This window comes from Eretmochelys imbricata, chromosome 1, assembly GCF_965152235.1.
Source record: "Eretmochelys imbricata isolate rEreImb1 chromosome 1, rEreImb1.hap1, whole genome shotgun sequence".
Taxonomy (NCBI): domain Eukaryota; kingdom Metazoa; phylum Chordata; order Testudines; family Cheloniidae; genus Eretmochelys; species Eretmochelys imbricata.
In genome coordinates this window covers 34,578,826-34,598,468 of record NC_135572.1, presented here as the reverse complement: position 1 = coordinate 34,598,468, position 19,643 = coordinate 34,578,826, and the positions used below count along the sequence as shown (strand labels likewise).

Sequence of the window (19,643 nt, the reverse complement as noted above, 5' to 3'; positions counted from 1 at the left end):
ATATACAAAACAGACCATTGCAGCATTTCACAAAACAGAGCCTTTAAAATAGAACCACAGCCTAAAGCAGCCCTTGGACCCTTGTCAGAGGTAAAAGGACAGCAGCACTCTAAAGAGGTCCTGTTTACGAGGTGGGGACTGTGGGTGAGTTATCCATGGTCAGTGGTATAAGAGGTTACTGACAGTTCTCTAAGGGTGAATGTGGACCACCACACGGAGAACTACAAACAACAAGACCAATATGGTCTCTGTCCCATACCCAGAGCTGCAATACGACTGAAAGGGCTCAAGGAAATCTGAGGGCTTCAGCTGACAACTATTGTTATCAATACGCAGTACTCTTCCCCCAGTTAGGAAGATTAAAAACAGGGCAATAACTGGAAAAATTGCCAGCATCCAGTAATGGCTTCCTGAATAATGCCCTAACTGCTGCTCATTTCAGGGAAATAGCCACCTGAAGAGAAGCATTAATGTCAACGATTATTGCTGATATTAGCACCCCCTTACAGGAACAAGTGGGCCCAATGCTTCCTCCACTTCCTGTCACTAGCCCCAAGGACAAGGGTGCAACTCACCAGCCACTGATCATTATTAGGCATGTATATTGTGATAGCACCTAGGCGCTTCAGTCATGGACCAGTACTCAGGGGCCATTGAGTTAAAGACCATATCAATGATTAAATCACAGATGGTGGGAATTGTATCAGTTACCAGTTTTGCATTAAACAATATGAATCTAAGAGCAAGGTGTGACGTTACAAGAGTAAAATATGACCATGTAGCTCATTGGATCTACCACTGTTATACAATTGCAATAAATCTTGTACAAAGTATGCCATGTAAGGTGTCAATGGAAAAGTTATGGTCTGATGTATGTGATTGTCCTATTTGTATGCATGTATCATTTTTGTATCTGGAGTTATGAATATTGACTATGTAACTGTATTTCAAATGTGTTTGGTCCTGGTAACAGCCACAAGGTATTTACATACAGTCTAGCCAGCACATTGTGAAGGGAATGTTTAAGTTGACGGCCCATCAATGAACACAATGGGCCATGGAAGAAGCCCATCCCCACCTAATGGACGCTCACCTCTTTGTTTTCTCTTATAAATAAACCTTTAGATATTAGATACTAAAAGATTGGCAACAGCGTGATTATTGGGTAAGATCTGAGTTATATATTGACCTGGGTTTGTGGTTGGTCCTTTGGGATCACAAGAACCCTTTGTTTGATTAAATTGGTTTTGAATAACCACTCATCATTAAGTCTAGTGTTGAATCCAGGACTGGAATACCTAAGGAGGCTGCATTTCTGACTTCTTGTTAGCCAGCGTGCTGAGACAGAAGTTTACTTTTCTTGCTGGTTTGGTAGTATATTTTATGGAAGACTACCCACTAGTTTTGGAGTGTGTCTGCCCTATTTCTCAGCAGTTTGTCCTGAATTTGGCGTTCTCAGTTGTGATCCACTGAGGCACGGTGACACGAGGTCCCTGGTAAGATTCTCTGAATACCCAAAATAAGAAATGTCCTGTATAAGGCCAATGGGACAGATAATTTTCTCTTGTCCACATTTGCAGAACCTCCCACTTTCTTTCCCCATGCCCAATGTTAACTAAGGCTGTAGAGCAGAGTCATAAGCTCTCTCTAAGTGGTCTCAGTGCCACTAGATGGGACAGAACACCACACCCAGGAGGTGTGTGGATTGCATCAGCAGAAATCACTGAGGGCTAGATTGTGACTCAGACTAAACACCTATGCAAGGGATTGAGGGGAAGTAAGAACTCACCTTACTCATCTATACAGGCTACCCAGATTCATGTATATAAGATTAAATGGGTGCTGCATGTTTACTTACTCCCTGCATCTGCTGGAGAAGAGGGGTAGTGACTTGGTCACACCCCACAGCTGGTGGCCAGAGAAGTTGAACTGGTTTGGTGGGAGGGTGTCACAATTTGAAACTAGAAGAGGCCAGCAGAGCAAGAAGGAAGCAGCAAATGAATTGTGTCTCAGAGGTGACACCTGTTGCTTTTCTGCACTACCCATTACTCCGGGTGGTTCCTAAAGTGAATACCTAGCTCCAATAAACTGATCTCCTGAAATGAATGACAGGATCTTTTTACAGAAAATCTCTCTTGAGAAGGTCTCAAGTTTCAAAATTTGGATCTAGATTTCCTTCCCACATTCCTCAAACTTGTGGGGTGTTTTGCTTAGGCCTATCTCTGGTTTTAAGAGTCATGACATAATCACAACAAATTATAAAACTACTTAAGATCACATATTTGGGGAAAAAAACCTCCTGATTAAACATTCCTGCTGGGAAATGAAATGTGGCTAAAGTAATTTGTTTATACATGTCCACTAAATACAAATATGGAACGGCTTTAATCTTTGTTACTGTTGCTGTCATTTGAGGAGAGGAAACTGACTTTACAAGACAATGCTGGGAATTCATCCCTAATAATTGAGATCAGCCACTGATAGTCAAGTGGATCATTTTTCTATGTTTCATTACAATGGAACCTGGCCTATATGCCCACTGGAATTTGAAAACATACAAAACATTAATATCACTCTTTACTATTAGAATGGCATTGAGAGGCTCAAGCTATCATTGAGGAAGTACAAATCCATAGTAAAATATAGTTCCTGTCCGCAAATGCTTGCAAGAGAAAGGAATTATTATTATCCCCCTTTTATACATGGGAATCCATGCATAGAAAGACTGAGAGAGTGGCCCATGGTGATGCAGGCAGTTCGGCAGAAATGGAGCCCAGATCTTGACTTCCACACCATTGGTTTTATCATAGGCCATCTTTCCATTTCAAATAGTCTCTTTCCCCTCCCACACAGCTTCCTTTCAGTCTGCTAGCTTCCTTTCTTAGTCTTCACAGGGACTAAGTTGTGCTACCTCCTTACTATTCAGTTTCAAACAGGTGCTGAAAAATGTATTTACCTAAAGCTGGGTGTTCGAGTTTTGGCTGGAATTCAGACCAATACTAATTTGAGGCTGAATTTTGGGATAGTCACAGTACCACAGACAGACAGAAAGTGAGTCAGCTTTCTTCAGCCACAAAAATCACCCTAACAAATATTCTTTGGCTACTTTGAAGCATGTGCAATAATAGAAGCTAAAAGTCATGGATTTGTTCTTCATCCTAGCTCTGTGTGGGTAGAGAAACAAAATCCTCACTCATTCTTCAACTTTTTTTAATGATGACTATCTAAGAAATTAGAGAGACAAGGTGGTTAACTTAGTACCTTTCATTGGAATAACTTCTGTTGGTGAGAGAGACCTTGGTCAGTGCGGAGCTAGAGTTCAGAGGTACAGCTGCAGAGTTCACCTCCCACCCTGGGTGGAAATAAGGAGGCACTTTACTCCCTGTGCCTCTCCACCAGCCGCCCTGCTGGCCACTCGCTGCGTCTCTCCAGCCACTCATTTGCCGGCTGACTGTCAGTCACCTTCTGCTGCCACCTGCCTTTCTGCTGTGAGTGGTATACATCAGCCTCTTAATGATTTTCAGCTCTTTGCAGGCTGGGCAGAAATGCTACCCCGTCTTAAGTGATTTCAGCTCTCAGTGATTTTCAGTTCTTTTCAGGTGGGTAGAAACACTGCCCCATTAAAGTCTCAGTCAACCAATTAGGAAGCTGAAATGATGCCATGTGACAGCGGACCAGTCTCACATGACAAGGAATGGGTAGTTAAAATGAAGGGTTTGCAAGCAAGCCATAGCCTGGCACATGTTAATTCCACCTCTTTGGGTCATATTTGTGAATAGCTAAAATATTTGCAGAAATCAGAATTTGTTCACACAAAATTCTCAAACACACAGAAAAAGTGTTTAATTCATCAGGTAATTTACTTACAGTGGATGATTTTTCCAGCTGTAGTCTCTTTGACATCAGACTGTTTTATTAAGATGTATCTGTGTTTGAATTTTATGGAACCTTTACCAAATGAGTAGCCATTTTTCAGAAACTCAAAAATTTCTGTGCACTAGAAACAAAATTTCAGACTGCTTTTTCAAATTTTGCACTGGGCTAGTTGGTCTTCATTGTTGCCGCATGGTATTGGCTCTGTTTTCCTGACTGGGTGAGTCTACCCTACGCAGTCAGCAGGACAAATAGATAAAGACATTTTGATTCATTTCCTCTGATGGAGTGGCTGCATTTAGTGTGTTCTCTCTCAAATGGCCAGCAACAATGGTTGGTGGTGGTGGTAGGGTGATCCATTTCCCTCCAGGCTGCAGTCTGGTGGAGAGAGCAGATTATCTCCATCCCTTGGGATTGTAGGCGGGCAGTGGTCCTGCTTAGCATTTCTCAAAAACTTTGGAGGGAAGCACAGTCCTTGCTCCAAAGAAGATACAGAAGAAGGTGATAGTCCACCTTCCCGGCAGGAAGACACCATTATATAGGGTAGAGCAGATTGTGTGTAGAGAGAGAATAGTGAGACCTGGTGGAGGTCCTCTATAGGTTCCAATAAACATAAAAATTGTCCCTGTCCTTTTGGACACCTCAGTCATCTGCAGGGTCTTTGGAATCTGGCTGCATAATGGCAGGATGGGTCTGTCTCACCAGGTGGGCAGCCAGAGTTTCTGGTCATTCAAAACCTGTGTGATTTCACCCCATACCCAGTAAGTAGAAACAACACTAAAGCAATGGGAACTTGTCCTCATATAGACCACCACCTGCTCCGACAGAGTGAAAAGACCAAGCTACTTCTGCCATCCTTAGGCCTGCCAAGGCCTTGATTCTTCAGCTTGGCTCTCTGTGTTAGCCAGATCCTAGGGTGGGGGATAAAGGGGTGAAGAAAGGAGGGCAGGAGCCATAATAGATCGCTTTAGCATTTCCAGAAGAGGAACTAGAGTGCATATGCTCTTGATCTTTCCTATGCCCACTGGACATGATGTGCATCTGTGCATACAATAAATTACAAATCATAGAATCATAGAATTGTGGGACTGGAAGGAACCTCAGAACATTATCTAATCCAGTCCCTTGCACTCATAGCAGGACTAAGTATTATCTAGACCAGAGGTGGGCAAACTATGGCCTGCAGGCCACATCCGGACTGTGGGACTCCATTCTGCCTGGCCCCTGAGCTCCTGGCCCAGGAGGCTGTCCCGTCCCGTCCTGTCCTCCCCCCCACCCTCAGCCTCAGCTCACTGCATCACCAGCACAGTGCTCTGGGCAGCAGGGCTGCGAGCTCCTGGGGCAGCGCAGCTGCAGAGCCCAGCCTGACCCGGTGCTCTGTGCTGCGCGGTGCAGCCGTACCACCAGCCACCGGTGCTCCAGGCAGCACGGTAAGGGGGCAGGGAGCAGGGGTGTGGATAGGGGTCAGGGTAGTCAGAAGTCGGGGAACAGGGGGGTTGAATGGGGTAAGGAGTTCCTGGGGCGGTCAGAGAGGGGGGGGTGGATGGGGCAGAGGTCCCGGGGGCCAGTCAGGATGGAGGGGGGCGGAGGTTGGATGGGCGGTGGGGTGCAGTTAGGGGCAAGGGATCTGGGGGTGGTCAGGGGACAGAGAGCGGGGGGGTGGGATGGGGCAGAGGTCCCGGAGGGGCCGACAGGGGGCGAGAAGCAAGGGGGTCAGATAGGGGGCAGGAGCCAGGCCACACCCGGCTGTTTCGGGAGGCACAGCTTCCCCTACCCGGCCCTCCATACAATTTCTGAAACCCAATGCGGCCCTCAGGCCAAAAAGTTTGCCAGCCCCTGATCTAGACCCTCCCTGACAGGTGTTTGTCTAATCTGTTCTTAAAAATCTCCAATGATGGAGATTCCACAACCTTGCTAGGCAATTTATTCCAGTGCTTAACCACCCTGACAGGAAGTTTTTCCTAATGTCCAACCTAAACTGCCCTTGCTGCAAGCTAAGCCCATTGCTTCTTGTCCTATCCTCAGAGGTTAAGAAGAACAATTCTTCTCCCTCCTCCTTGTAACAAGAAGTCCCTTCTCAATCGTCTCTTCTCGAGACTAAACAAACCCCTTTTTTTCAATCTTCCTTCATAGGTCATGTTTTCTAGACCTTTAATTATTTTTATTGCTCTTCTCTTCTATTGCTTTTTCTTTTTCCTGAAATGTGGCGCCCAGAACTGGACACAGTACTCCAGCTGAGGCCTAATCAGCATGGAATAGAGCAGAATTAATTCACATATCTTGCTTACAATACGCATAATATATCCCAGAATTATGTTTGCTTTTTTTGCAACAGTGTTACACTGTTGATTCATATTTAGCTTGTAACCCACTATGATCCCCAGATCCCTTTCCGCAGTGCTCCTTCCTCGGCAGCCATCTCCTATTTTGTATGTGTGCAACTGATTGCTCTTTTCTAAGTGGAGTACTTGGCATTTGTCCTTATTGAATTTCATCCTATTTACTTCAGTTTGTCCACATCATTTGGAATTTTAATCCTATCCTCCAAAGCACTTGCAACCCTTTCCAGCTTTGTATCATCCACAAACTTTATAAGTGTACTCTCTATGTCATTATCTAAATAATTGATGAAGATATTGAATAGAACTGGACCCAGAACTGTTCCCTGCAGGACCCCACTTGATATGCCCTTCCAGCTTAATTGTGAATCACTAATTACTCTCTGGGAACAGTTTTCCAACAAGTTATGCACCCACCTTATAGTAGCTGGGTTGTATTTTCCTAGTTTGTTGATGAGAAGGTTATGCGAGACAGTATCAAAAGCCTTACTAAAGTCAAGATATGAGTGTGATTGTGAGTGTGATTGTTTCCGATTGTTAATTTATCTTTCCTTTCCTTCTCTCCATACACCAAAATTGCCGAAGTGCCAAATTCTACTTCTGGGTAGAATTTCAAATATCTGTAATTAAGAAACCACAAAATTTCCAGCTAGCACTGGGATGTTGATGATCTGCAGAAAAATTTAGTACTGTTGAAATTTAATTAAAAGCGACATTTTGAGACCTCAGACAACCATGTGAATTGGACTGGAGAAATATGTTGCACTAGTGGTGATCCATAATACTGGAAGGATGGTGCAGGAGAGCTGAATGATGGTCCAGCAGTTCGGACATTAGCCTGAGGACTCAGGAGACCTCGGTTTAATTCCTAGCTCTGCTACAGACCGTGAGCAAGTCACTTAGCCTCTCTGTGCTTCAGTTCCCCATCTATCAAATTAGGATAATAGCATTTCTCTACCTCAGAGGGGTGCTGGGAGGATGAATATATTAAGGATTGTGAGATGCTCAGTCACTGTAGTGATTAATATAAGTAACTGAGCGAGATCACTGAAAGTCCCTTCTGTAGCAGTGGGCACTGCTTCCTGAAAGCCTGTCACTGATGCTGTAGGGATTTCTGCTTTTTCACTTCTATATTATACAAATATATGTTTTAAACAATGTATATCTCCCATCCAGAGCAGGTGGGTGGCTCCTGGGCTTCCCCCCGACCCCTGACACACACACCAGGCAGTGCAGTCAATTGTAATGGTGTTATTGGTATAGGCCAGTAGCAGATTTCTTATCTCTCCCTGTCTACTCCCAGAGCAAGGGGAAAGCAAAGAGGGAACTGTGCTTCAGAGCAGGGGTTTTCAAACTGTGGGTTGCGATCCAGTACTGGGTTGTGGAATGGAAGGCACTGGGTCACGGCTGCCCAATCCCCTGCCCCAGCCCTGAGTACTCCCAAATCTGGAGCCCCTTCCTGTACCCCAACCCCCTCATCCCCGGCCCCACCCCAGTGCCTGCAGCCCCAGTTCAGAGCCCTGACCCCCTCCCACACCCCAACACTCTGCCCAGAGCCCCCTCCCACAGCCTGAACCCCTCATTCCCAGCCCTGAGCCCCTCCCACACCCCAAACCCCTCATCCCCAGCTCCACTGGGCTCCGAGCATCAACAATTTTCTTCAACTGGGTTGCCAGAAAAAAAGTTTGAAAACCACTGCCTCAGAGGGATGATTTGAGTCACAATGCCTCCTGGATACCCCTATCATGGTTCCTGTACGATTACTTAGAAATGTGTGAACTGCTCTCTGACAACCTGCAGAACTCACCTCTGTGGCTGTAAATTTGACCTGGCTTGCATATCTGGGCCTTCACAGTCATGTCGATTCTCAGTTCATCACAAATGATATGCAGAACCATAAAATCATTATCTGTAAGCTTGTAAATCTGCAGGGTTTGGCAACTGAACTTGTTCATTTCCCTACCTCACCCTTCTGAGAGCCCTGGGCGAGAGCCAGGCACAATCTGGTCTGTAATTTTTTAGTTACTAACATGTTCAGTTGCCAATCCTATGGACTGAAGTTTACAGATAAGAACATTATGGTCCCATGTGTCAAATGTCATTGAATGAGATACTGCATTTCAAGCATTGTGGAGAGGCAGGAAAAAAGTGAGGTCAAAGTCCTACTCTCCCTCATAAAGTCCTCTGGTAGGGCCCATGTATTAGCAATCAAACTGGGATAAGATTATGATATGGATACTCATACCAGAGCCTACTGTGGCAACACCCACTATTAGACATGCTTGCTCCTTCCAGAGGCGATATAATTATTATCATGAATCATGTTGCTCCAGAGTTAAGGTTGCATAACGATTTCCATTTTAGTCCTGTCGTTAGTTGCTTGCATCTTTCTGAAACGTTCCCTTTTGGAAGCTGACATTTCCCGTAGTTAGTTTGTGCACAAACATGGTTTGGGAAGGAGAGGGTGGGAGTGGAAATTTGATCTGAAAAAAAAGTTAGCCATTTTTGAATGGGGGGGGGGAGAAAGGGGAGAGAGAGAAAGAAAGAAAGGAAACACTTTTTCAGCAACAGCAAATTTCTTACAGCCTTTTAAAAACATTCCTAATACCACAGTGGCTGAGATCTGCAAGCTGACATCTGGCTTGTTCCGAAGGAAACTGGTCTTGATTTGACCTAGTTAGGCACATTTGAAAACCACATACTGAGCACACACAGATTTTTCACTCAGCTCATCAGTCCCTTCCTCCATAGACGTGGAGACTCCCTGGGCAGGGGGCCAGTGTGGTTCTGGGGTGCTCTGCTGAGGCCCCTTACATGTCACTGTGTGCGAGGGGTATGTGTGTGGGGGGGGTATGTGTGGGCCAGGAGACAGAGCCAAAAATTCACTGTTGCCACAAAAGGGGGCAGCAGAGTCTACTCCAGCCTGTGGGTTAGCTGAAGCCCCCGTAGGGTATGTTTACATAGCATTATGGAGCAAGCCACCCAACCTCGTCAAGAGTCTTGGACTAGTGGGGCTCCTGCTCACGCTCTAAAAATTGCTGTACAGACAGTGCTTTGAAGTGGCAGCTTGGACTGGAACTCGGGATCTTCGGCCTAGGTAGAGGGGCGGGCTTCAGATCCCTGAGCTGCAATTTCAAAGTGCTCCCTATACCGCTGTTTTAGAGCGCTATTGCATGGCCTGCTAGCTCGAGTCAGCTGATGCAGGCAGGGAGGCTTGCTCCAAAATGCTGTGTAGGGATACCCCGAGAGAGGATTCCTCTCCCCCAGACTCCAGACACCTCTGCCCCAGACTGTATGCTAAGGGCCATGTACGCACACGCAGCTTAACTGGCGTGGCAGCCTCTATTGCTGAAATCAATAGCAAAGACTAAGGCTGGCTGTATACATAATCATCTTTCATCTTCTCCTATGGCATTTTGTTCTTGTTTTTGCGTGGATACCTTTGTACTTTAGGATTGTTAATCTGCACTTTTTGGCCATGAGGACAAGATAATACTGGCATCTTTGTTTCTTCACTCCCTCTTTGGTGATTATGCCCATCTGCTGCTGGCATCTCTTCTTATTTACTCACACACTTGCATCCTCACTCACACAAAGAAAGGCTAAACAATGTTCTAACGAGCAATTAAAGGGAACAGCAAAGGGAACAGTTAAACAATCTTTTAACAAGCAGACAAGACTTGTAACAATACAAAATGATTTTAAAGCAAAACAATTTCATATTACAGTTTTAGCTTATGAAACAAGACAACTACTGACAACAAACTGGAACAATTTAATAGATTAAGACAAGTCTAACATTTGCTAACATAATGTTTTTTCTCACACTTCAGCACCTCTGAAAAATCAGACTACTTTTATGCAAATACCTAGGTATGACTTTTGGTGCTGAACTCAAGTTTGAAAATGTTGGCCTAATTTAGGAAGGAAAGGGGGAAAAATGGGAAGGAAAGGAATAGGAAAGTATCCCGGACAGCCTCTGAAACATTGCAAAATCAGGGGGTTTCAGACGAGGTCACCTGTAGTGTGTCATACGTCTGCTAAAAGTAGCATTGTGTATGTTTTGTGGAAAATCAGAGGATGTTATAAACTGTGAGTCATGTCACTGTTGACTTTACAGAGCACCCAAGTGATATATATACTGCGACACTGAAGAGACATGCATAGAAAAGCTAGAGACTGAGAGGTTTTGTTAAACTAGTGGTAGGATAAAGAAGTGACGTTGAAAATGAAGAATCTTGCATTCCAGATCTTACTCTGTGTAGCATTTTCTTATGCTTTTCCAGTAGTTCTAGAAATGGAGAAGAAAAATGAAGAAGACATGCAATTTGCTGAGGTAACGGTTGTAGACAGTATATATGATTAAAGTTGATAGGAAGAATTAGTCTTTTATTATATTAAGATCACAGGAATAATTGTATAACTATTAAGATTATTCTATACATTCTAAAAGAAACATGAATGTCATAAAATGTGGGTGTTTTTTCCCATCAGAAATATCTGGAAAAGTACTATAAACTTAAAACAGAGGCGGAACCTATCTTTAAAATGAAGAACAGAAAAACCATAAGTGACAAAATCCAAGAAATGCAGGCATTCTTTGGGCTGAAAGTGACTGGGGAACTGGATTCCAATACTCTGGAGGTGATGAAGCAGCCCAGGTGTGGAATACCTGATGTCGGTCAGTTCAGCACCTTTCCACGGTCTCCTAGATGGACAAAAACAGATCTGAAATATAGGTAATATTTCAGTGTGTTTCCTTGAGTGCCACTGGGAATTACAGAAGGAATTAGTTTTCTATGTTTATTATTATTTATTCTTATCATTATGGTAGCACCTAGGAGCCTGAATCAGGATCACAGCCCTATTGTAGTAGGTACTAAACAAACACAGAGATAGACATATGTTGTGTATCACGGAGCATATTGCCTAAAAAGACAAGAGATACAAATAGTAATATACAGACAACAAGGAAGCAAAATGTTTAACTTGAAGTACATGTCTTGTCAGTTGCATTTTTAATTGCCTACCTTTATTTCCTTATTATGTATTTAAAGGATCTTGAACTATACACCAGACATGGCACCCGCTGATGTAGATGAAGCGATTGAGAAGGCTTGGAACGTCTGGAGCAGCGTGACCCCACTGAAATTCACCAGAGTTTACGAAGGCGAAGCAGATATAATGATCTCCTTTGTGGCTGGATGTAAGAGAATCCCCATGTGTCAATGATAAGTATTGACACATTTACTTACAGTCCCAATTGAGAAGAATCATACTTTTTATGTATCCTTTTCTAGTTCATGGTGACTTCTATTCCTTTGATGGAGTGGGTGGAACTCTCGCTCATGCCTTTGCACCGGGCGAAGGTATTGGTGGAGATGCCCACTTTGATGAGGATGAATACTGGACAAAAGATTTGAAAGGTAGGAATCCCTTACTATTTCACTAGCATTCTCCACTGTGCAGTATTTGATTTGAAGAGCTATTTGCTCATTTTTACACTGGAAAGAGATGGGGGCACAAAAGTAATGCAGCTTAGCAATAACTACATATACAGGGTGGGAACCTGCTGTACTTCTCAGCGGAGTTCTCCTTGAAATCAGTGGTTCAGATTCTGGTCTCAATGACACTCATGACAATCCATAGTAATGCCACTGAAGTCAATGCACTGACTACAACTGTGGCTCCCGTGGAGTGACTGGAATTACCCTGGAGGTGGACTGGTTTGACTGAGTTAGACAATAGGCATTACTGAGTTAGACAATATGGCATGACACTGTGCCCTCAGGGTGAGGCTCTTAGCAGTTGTAAAATACTGAACTCACCACTTTTTAAATAAAAAAAAGTATTAAAGTGATGATAACTTTTAACGACCTTGTGCAGGGAAAACGATGTGTGTTCAGTGGATGAGTGTATTTGTGGTGCATGTTGAGTGCTTCTGTCTAATGTGCTTTATCGTGGGATATATTGTGAGATCACAAGCTATAGGATTCAATGCAGGAATTACGGAGTGAAATTCCATGGCCTGTGTTATTCAGAAAGTCAGTCGAGACAATCATAATAGCCTCTTCTGGCCTCTGAACTCATCAATATTAACAAAACCTTGATTATATGTAAGGAGGGATATATCTGCAGTATGAACAGATGCTTTCATGGTGGCTGGCCTCAGATTTGTTTCCTTGAAGGAAAAAAAAAGTAATAACCAGGCCTACATAGTCCAAAACAAATTCTTTTCACAATCTTTTTTTTAACCTTTCCTCATAGGTCATGTTTTGTAAACCTGTTATCATTTTGGTTTCTCTGCTCTGGATGCTTTCTGATTTTTCCACATCTTTCTTAAACTGTGGCACCCAAAACTGGACACAGTACTCCAGCTGATGCCTCACAAGAAGCACAATTCCCTCTTGTGTCTTACATATGACAAGTGGTGAGCTGGAGCCGGTTCCCACCGGTTCGCTAGAACCGGTTGTTAAATTTAGAAGCCCTTTCAGAACCGGTTGTTCCGCGAGGGACAATTTAATAGGCCAAATTAAAAAAACTAAACAGGCCAAACTAAATTTAACAGGCCAAAAGTGGCGCCTTAGGCGCTGACTCCATGGGTGCTCCAGCCCTGGAGCACCCAAGGGGAAAATTTGGTGGGTGCAGAGCACCCCAGCCCCAGCCCCAGCCCCAGCCCCACTCTGCTCCGCCTCTGCCACTGAACACGCCGCCCCGCTCTGCTTCTCTGCCACCCCCCTCTCCCCTGCTACCCCCTGTTCGCGCGGGAAGCTGGGGCAGGCTGAGAAGTAGGCCACGGCTTCCCGCTCAGGCCCAGGGACGCGGAGGTGAGCTGGGGCGGGAGCACAAGAAGGGCTGCCCATGCCACAGCAGGTAAACGGGAGGGGGCACAGGGGAAGCGCTCCCCGCCCCAGCTCACCTCCGCCACCTTCGGCCTGAGTGGGAAGCCGCCGCCTGCTTCTCAGCCCTCCCCGGCTTCCCCCCCGAACAGCTGATTCGCGGGAAACCGGGGGTGGGGGTGTGGAGAAGCAGAGCGGGGCAGCACGTTCAGGGGAGGAGGCGGAGCGGAGGTGAGGTGAGCTGGGGCGGGGAGCTGCCAGTGGGGTTCTCTGCACCCACCAAATTTTCCCCGTGCGTGCTCCAGGACCTGGGTCCTAGGACTCTGCTGTGTGTGGCGGAGGGGAGGAGGCGGGAGGAGACGGGGGGGTGGTGGTTCAGAGCCTGAGTCCCACTGTGACCTGGATCCAAGCCCTGACATTTTGCAGTGTGAACACAGCTCAAGCTGCAGACCAGAGTCAGAAGGTGTGTGTAGTGCCATATGGATGCGCTAATATGGCTGTGAGACCTGGGTTTACAATGCAGAATGGATGCTTAGGCATGGGCTTGGAGACATTGCGTTCTCAGTCCCAGGTCCCACAGAGCCAAATTTACAGTGCAGTGTAGACATGCCCTTTGTTTCCCTTTTTTAAAGATAGCTACTATGTTTGCCCTTCTCCACTCCTCTGGGACCTCACCTGTCCTTTCCTGTTGTTTTACGGGGACATGTATTTAATTTACATGCATGCTATGCTTTTTATATTTTTAGGATTCAACTTGTTCCTTGTTGCTGCTCATGAGTTTGGCCACTCACTGGGTCTTGGTCATTCAAATGTCCTCGGCTCCTTGATGTATCCAGCCTATCTGCAGACGGAGACCAGAAACTACAGGCTCCCTCAGGATGATGTTGATGGCATTCAGACCCTATATGGTAAGGAGAAAACATCACTTTTTTTTAAAGTTTCTCTCCTACAGGTTACAAACAATTTGATGAGAATTTGTAATCAAGATCAACTGTGGCTGACTTGTGTGGGGTGTGAAGGGGGTAAGGAGCCTCACCCTTAGAGCAGTGTACAGGGGCTGGCTATAATTGCAGTCCTTGCTCTTACCTTTACACAGGGACTGTGATCCCTCTTCTGTCCGTTTGGGTGCTAATCATAGCCAAAGGAATGAGAAGCAGGTAAGGCCATGGCTCACTCTATCTCCATCTGCACGAGCCAGCTCAACTGGCTACCTGTGACGAGGAGTACATAGTGTGTCCCCTTCTTCATGCATATTAGGCACCCCCCTCCCTGTAGAGGTGAGTGCTTCCTGGGCATCACTAATCCGAAAGGTTTAAATATGTTTCTGTATGAAACTTTGTGACGGTCTTGTGCCAGCTCCTGAGCAGATGTGAATTGGCACAGCTCCATTAATGTCAAGGAGGAGTTCAGAGAGGCATTGGTGAGGGCACTAAGCTAGGACTCCAGAAACCCGGCTTCAATTTCTTGCTTTGCCATAGAGCGTCTGTGTCACTTATCCTCTCAGTTCCTTCATCTGTAAAAAGGGGATAATAGCATTGTCCTACCCCACAGGGGTGTTGTGAGGATAAATACATTAAAGACTGTGAAGAGCTCAGATAATATGGCTGTGGTGGCCATATATATAATTACCTTGATAGAATGGGAAAACACTGTTTCAAACCCACTGAGAATTTGGTCCAGTAATGCTGTTCTCCAAGCTCTGTAACAGCAATACTAACTGACCTTCCAATTCTGCTTTTAACCTCTTCCCTAAGGACCCCCAACCTCTACTGAGCCACCAGCTTCCATACCATCCACAGAAACACCAACAGAAACATCAGCAACAGACAGCTGTGACCCTCACATGACTTTTGATGCCATCACCACTCTCCGTGGGGAAATAATATTCTTTAAAGACAGGTAAATTATTTCTGTTTTGTCAACATCAAGTTTTGCTTAGATTACACTTGTAATGGCAATGCTTTGACAATTAGTTCAAGAAGGGGGATTTCCTTCCAAATGTATAGTCAACACAACCTCACAAATTTCTACTTGCCCATGCAACCTGGGCGAAGTAACTGGGCTTTCTGAGGGTGAGTAAATAATAATATTTTAAATCATCCTTAGTCATCCTGTGCACGGTCTGTTACATTTCCATGGCAATTGTGCAATCTGAGCAATCAGAGCACTTTGGCCTGCAGCCATATCACATGAAGCATTGTTCTTGACAGACTGGTGTCAGGCTATGGATGGCAGATCGAAAGGGAAAACTATGGGGCAATAGAAAGTGTTGTTGGTGATTCAGTAGGTGGCATTCCTAGCCTCCAGAGAGCATTGAACCCAGGCCCCAGCTGCAGTGCTTGGCGACATTCTACTGTTAGAGGTGCCATCTTTTCAATGACATCTGATACTTAACTCTTTAATGGGTCATTTAAAGATCCCAATGCACTTCTTGGAAGATGAAATAAAAGCGGCATCCCCAGGGTTTTGACCAAATACCAACGCAGAGAATGACATTCTGCCTACATAAATGCCCCCTGAAGGTTCAACTGAAGAAATTACTCTTAAATTTCCCTCCTAAAAAGTGCAGTTTAGTGTTGTTGTGTACTACCAAAGAGCTGACACATTGTACCGAAGAGATGGCTGCATTTACATGGTGGGCAAAAGGATTCCTCGTGACCCAGCTCTTCCCTGTGCCTTACTGGAGACCAAAGGAATGGGAGGGAAAGGGTGAGGTAAAAGGGCAGGGTGGAAGAACCCCAGTGCAAATAAATGGGACAGGATTTCTCTGTAGCACTGAAGAGGGCACTACCAAATGGGCATTGCATCTCCAAGTGGACCTGATCTGTGGGTTGGGGGCATGTCCCACCGCCAGCAGCTACTGAACAAATGTACAGCTCATGTAGTAGGAATTTTTATTAAATTTCCCTGTTGATGATCTCATGAATTAATGGTAACATATAATTATATAAACAAGCAACTTGTCTTTTCAATCAGGTACATCTGGCGCAAGAGTCCTTATTTCCCAGGTATTGAGCAGGATTTAATTTCTTCCTTCTGGCCAACTCTACCATCTGGCTTTCAAGCCGCTTATGAAATTTACAAGAAGGATCAAGTGTTTCTTTTTAAAGGTATTTCTATTGAATTTCTAGATATTCTTCTTACATGTGGAAATGAAGAAGCAATTATTATTAATTATAATAACACCACCACCTAGCACTGACATAACTTTTCACCTTCAAAGTGCTGTTTCACAGTCATTAACTAAATAAACCTCACAACAGTCCTGTGAAATATGCCTATTTCATAATCAGGAAAACTGAGAGTGAAGTTAACTGATGTGCTTAAGGTAGAGGAGAGGATCAGTTATATATTTGAGCTAAAGTGTTTAAAATGGAGTGCTTACATTTAGTCAGCTAAATTCATATTTAGGCACCTAACTAAGTGGCCTGATTTTCAGAGGTGCTGAACAATCCCAGCTCCCATGGAGGGAAAATGTTTTTTTTTTAACTACTGTAATGAATTTATAAAGCAAAAGATCCAAATGTCCTGAAACATTAAACATTCCAGCTGCCTTGCAGGAAAGGAATGTCTTCAAATTCAATGCTATCTAATGGAATTCACCCCGCAGGGAACATAAAAGTTTCCTTTAAAGTTTCAATTAAATACTGCTTAATCTCATCAGAAGTCCCTATCAAGCTTTTCTATCTTGTTTTTCTTGACAGGCAACCAATACTGGGTTGTCAAAGGAGAGTTTGTACAGCCAGGTTTTCCTAGGAACATCCATGCCCTGGGCTTTCCAAGATACGTTAAGAAAATTGATGCCGCTGTTTTTGATGGGAATACCAAAAAAACGTACTTCTTTGTAGGTGACAAGTATTGGAGGTAAGATTAAATTCTCCCAGCAAATAATCCATGCAGCTTCTTTAAAGCCTTATTAACCCTTTACATTTGGAATTAGGACAAATGTGTGGCTCCCTTGAGTAGAATTTCATGACTCATCTATTGCACACCCCATTGTAAGCTGAATGTCAATGACAACAGAGGTAGAACTCAGCTCTTCCTTTTCCTTTCCTCTTCCTTAAAACACTCAAGTTACAGAAAATTTTCCATTCGTTGCTAGTACAGTAAAAGCTTTTTTATCCAGCATGTCGGGGGAATGGGGGGTGTGGTAAGTGAAAAATTCCAATTAACTAAGAGGAAGGGAGTTTGCGTGTGGGAGAGGGTGAGGGGCTGGGACACGGGAGGGGGTGCGGGGTGCCGGATCCGGAGGGCACTCACCTCAGACGTCTCCTCACAAGCAGCAACCTGTCCCTGCTGTTCCTACGTGGAGGCGTAGCTAGGCAGCTCCGTGCTCTGCCCCTGCCCTACCCCAAGTGCCTGCTCCGCAGCTGCCATTGGCCAGAAACCTTGGCCAATGGGAGCTGCGGGGGTGGCACCTGAGGGAGGAGGCAGCACACTTGTTTCTTGTCATTTTTGTTTTCTCTTTCTTGTGACCAATGCTCTACGCAAAGTTCCATCCCAGCACCCTTTTTAGCAGACGCTGAGCCCTGGTGTCATTGCAAAGAACAGTTAATAGGAGAGCATCATAAATCCAGCAGTAAAAATCTCGACTACCCTTCCAGTCTCTGTTCTTAGTCCAAGTTTAAGGTACCCCCTCCTTTTGAGCATTGGCTGATTCTTGTGTGTGATGCAGGCCTGTAGGGACCTCATGTTTTGGCTGCTCCTTGTGCCCATCACCCAGCCCTGGCTGAGTTCTCTATTTGTGCCTCTGGTGTCCCTGCAGCTCATGACTACCGTGAGCTGTCTCCCCCAGGTGGTATGCCCCACCTCCAGTGGTAGGAGAGCTGGTAGTGTAACTCACACACCTCCTGGGTGTGGTGTTCTGTCCCATTGAGTGGCACCGAACCTCGTAGAGAGAGATTAATGAGTTTGCTCTACAGCCTTAGCTAACGGCCATATGGCTTTTAGCTCCAGAGGTCCCAGGTTCAATCCCACCCACTGACGATCAGGGTCTGTTGGTATTACAGGGTGGGGCTCATCTGGGATTTCAGCTGGGAAGTCTCTGAAGCTCAGGATGCGCTTCCTCAGCTAGGAGAAGTATGTAACCCACACACCTCCTGGGTGCATCTAGTGGCACTGAGACCACTTAGAGAGAGATTAATGAGTTTGCTCTACAGCCTTAGCTAATGGCCACGTGGCTTTTAGCTCATGGAGTAGAGGCTAATGCATTTAGCTCCAGAGGTCTCAGGTTTGATCCCTATGACCAGGGCCTGTCGGTGTTACAGTAGCAGGTGGGATTTCCTATCAGCTCTATAGCCACCAGTAGCTGTGTGAGGGTGGAAAGACCAGCTCCTCCTCTTGTTTCAACCCCTACCCGATCAGGCCTGGGGCAAGGCTGGCCTTTACAGCACTGCTGCTGTCCCGTGCAGTGGGGAACTGCACTCAAGCAGTTTCTAAAATTAAATTAAGAAAATAGTTCTACAAATAGACGGGTTTTGTAACCACTCCCCCCCCCAAAAGCACCCCTACTTCTTCTTGGGTGAAGAAGTTATCACATAACTAAGGGCTCACTTGCAAAGTCTTATGCATATGCTTAGCTTCACTCAGGTGACTAGTCCCATTGACAACTCATAAGCACAAAGCAAGTCATGTACAGAAATGTCTTTGCAGCATGAGGGCCCAGATGTCAAGGTTGCACACTTGGGCCCCACACCACTCCTCCTACAGCAATCAAGTTGGAAAAACAAACTTTTTAGTCAGACTAGCTGAGGACGACTGTGCATCGATTAGTCAAGGTGAAAGTATTCATATAGTATGGATTTAAACAATTCAATGAGTTACAGTAGCTCATGGTTAGTGAGTTTTAGCTAAGGGCAGGACTTACTTGTTGTAAAGGTCAGTTGGACTCAATATTAAATATCACATGTTCATGTATTATTTTCATTTCCTTTCTTCACTCAGTTATGATGAAGTCACCGAATCCATGGAAAAGGGTTATCCAAGACGCATATCAGTTGACTTTCCAAGAATTGGCAATAAGGTCGATGCTGCTTTTCAGGAAAAAGGTAAATAAAAAAAATACTTTGATAGTTGAATATACTGGAAAATTTGCATTTCCATAGACTCAAGAATCATTACAGAAATTACTAAGGGTGTTTCTTTAGGTGTACACATTTTAATTTGCAGCAATGTTTGTGGAAAGAGAATGAATATACATTTGTACAAAGTAATTATTCATTTTGTTTCTATTTCTAGGACATTTCTATTTTTTCCATGGATCAAAGCAGTATGAAATAGACACCAAGTCCAAGAAAGTTATTCGTGAAATGAAGAGCAATAGTTGGTTTGGTTGCAAATAAGAGCAGACACACAAGGTGATGGTGCAAAAGAAACAGAACCCAATTTTGTATGCGTTACAGATGGCGTTTCATAGATTTTTTGTTTTTAATCAGTGTTATTCATCTTTTACTTTATGTCTGAGTCACATAAGAGCTGCAATCCCGGATAAATATTAGTTTAAATAACAGAAAAATGTTAAATATAATATATATAGTTTTAACTTATCTTCATATTGTATTTAGGCTATTTATTAATCTATTTGTCACTGAGC

The 19,643-nt window shown here is 44.5% G+C and overlaps 1 protein-coding gene across 1 annotated transcript; it reads left to right on the top strand.

Moving 5' to 3' along the window:
- The first annotated feature begins 10,434 nt into the window (after positions 1-10,434).
- LOC144257657 (stromelysin-1-like) lies at positions 10,435-19,392 on the top strand. The gene is made up of 10 exons (XM_077805708.1): positions 10,435-10,548; positions 10,707-10,951; positions 11,270-11,418; positions 11,513-11,638; positions 13,798-13,959; positions 14,806-14,950; positions 16,028-16,161; positions 16,756-16,915; positions 18,995-19,098; positions 19,289-19,392. Exons 1-10 carry the CDS (start codon positions 10,441-10,443, stop codon positions 19,390-19,392), a joined length of 1,437 nt encoding a protein of 478 aa, XP_077661834.1. The 5' UTR covers positions 10,435-10,440.
- Positions 19,393-19,643: the final 251 nt, after the last annotated feature.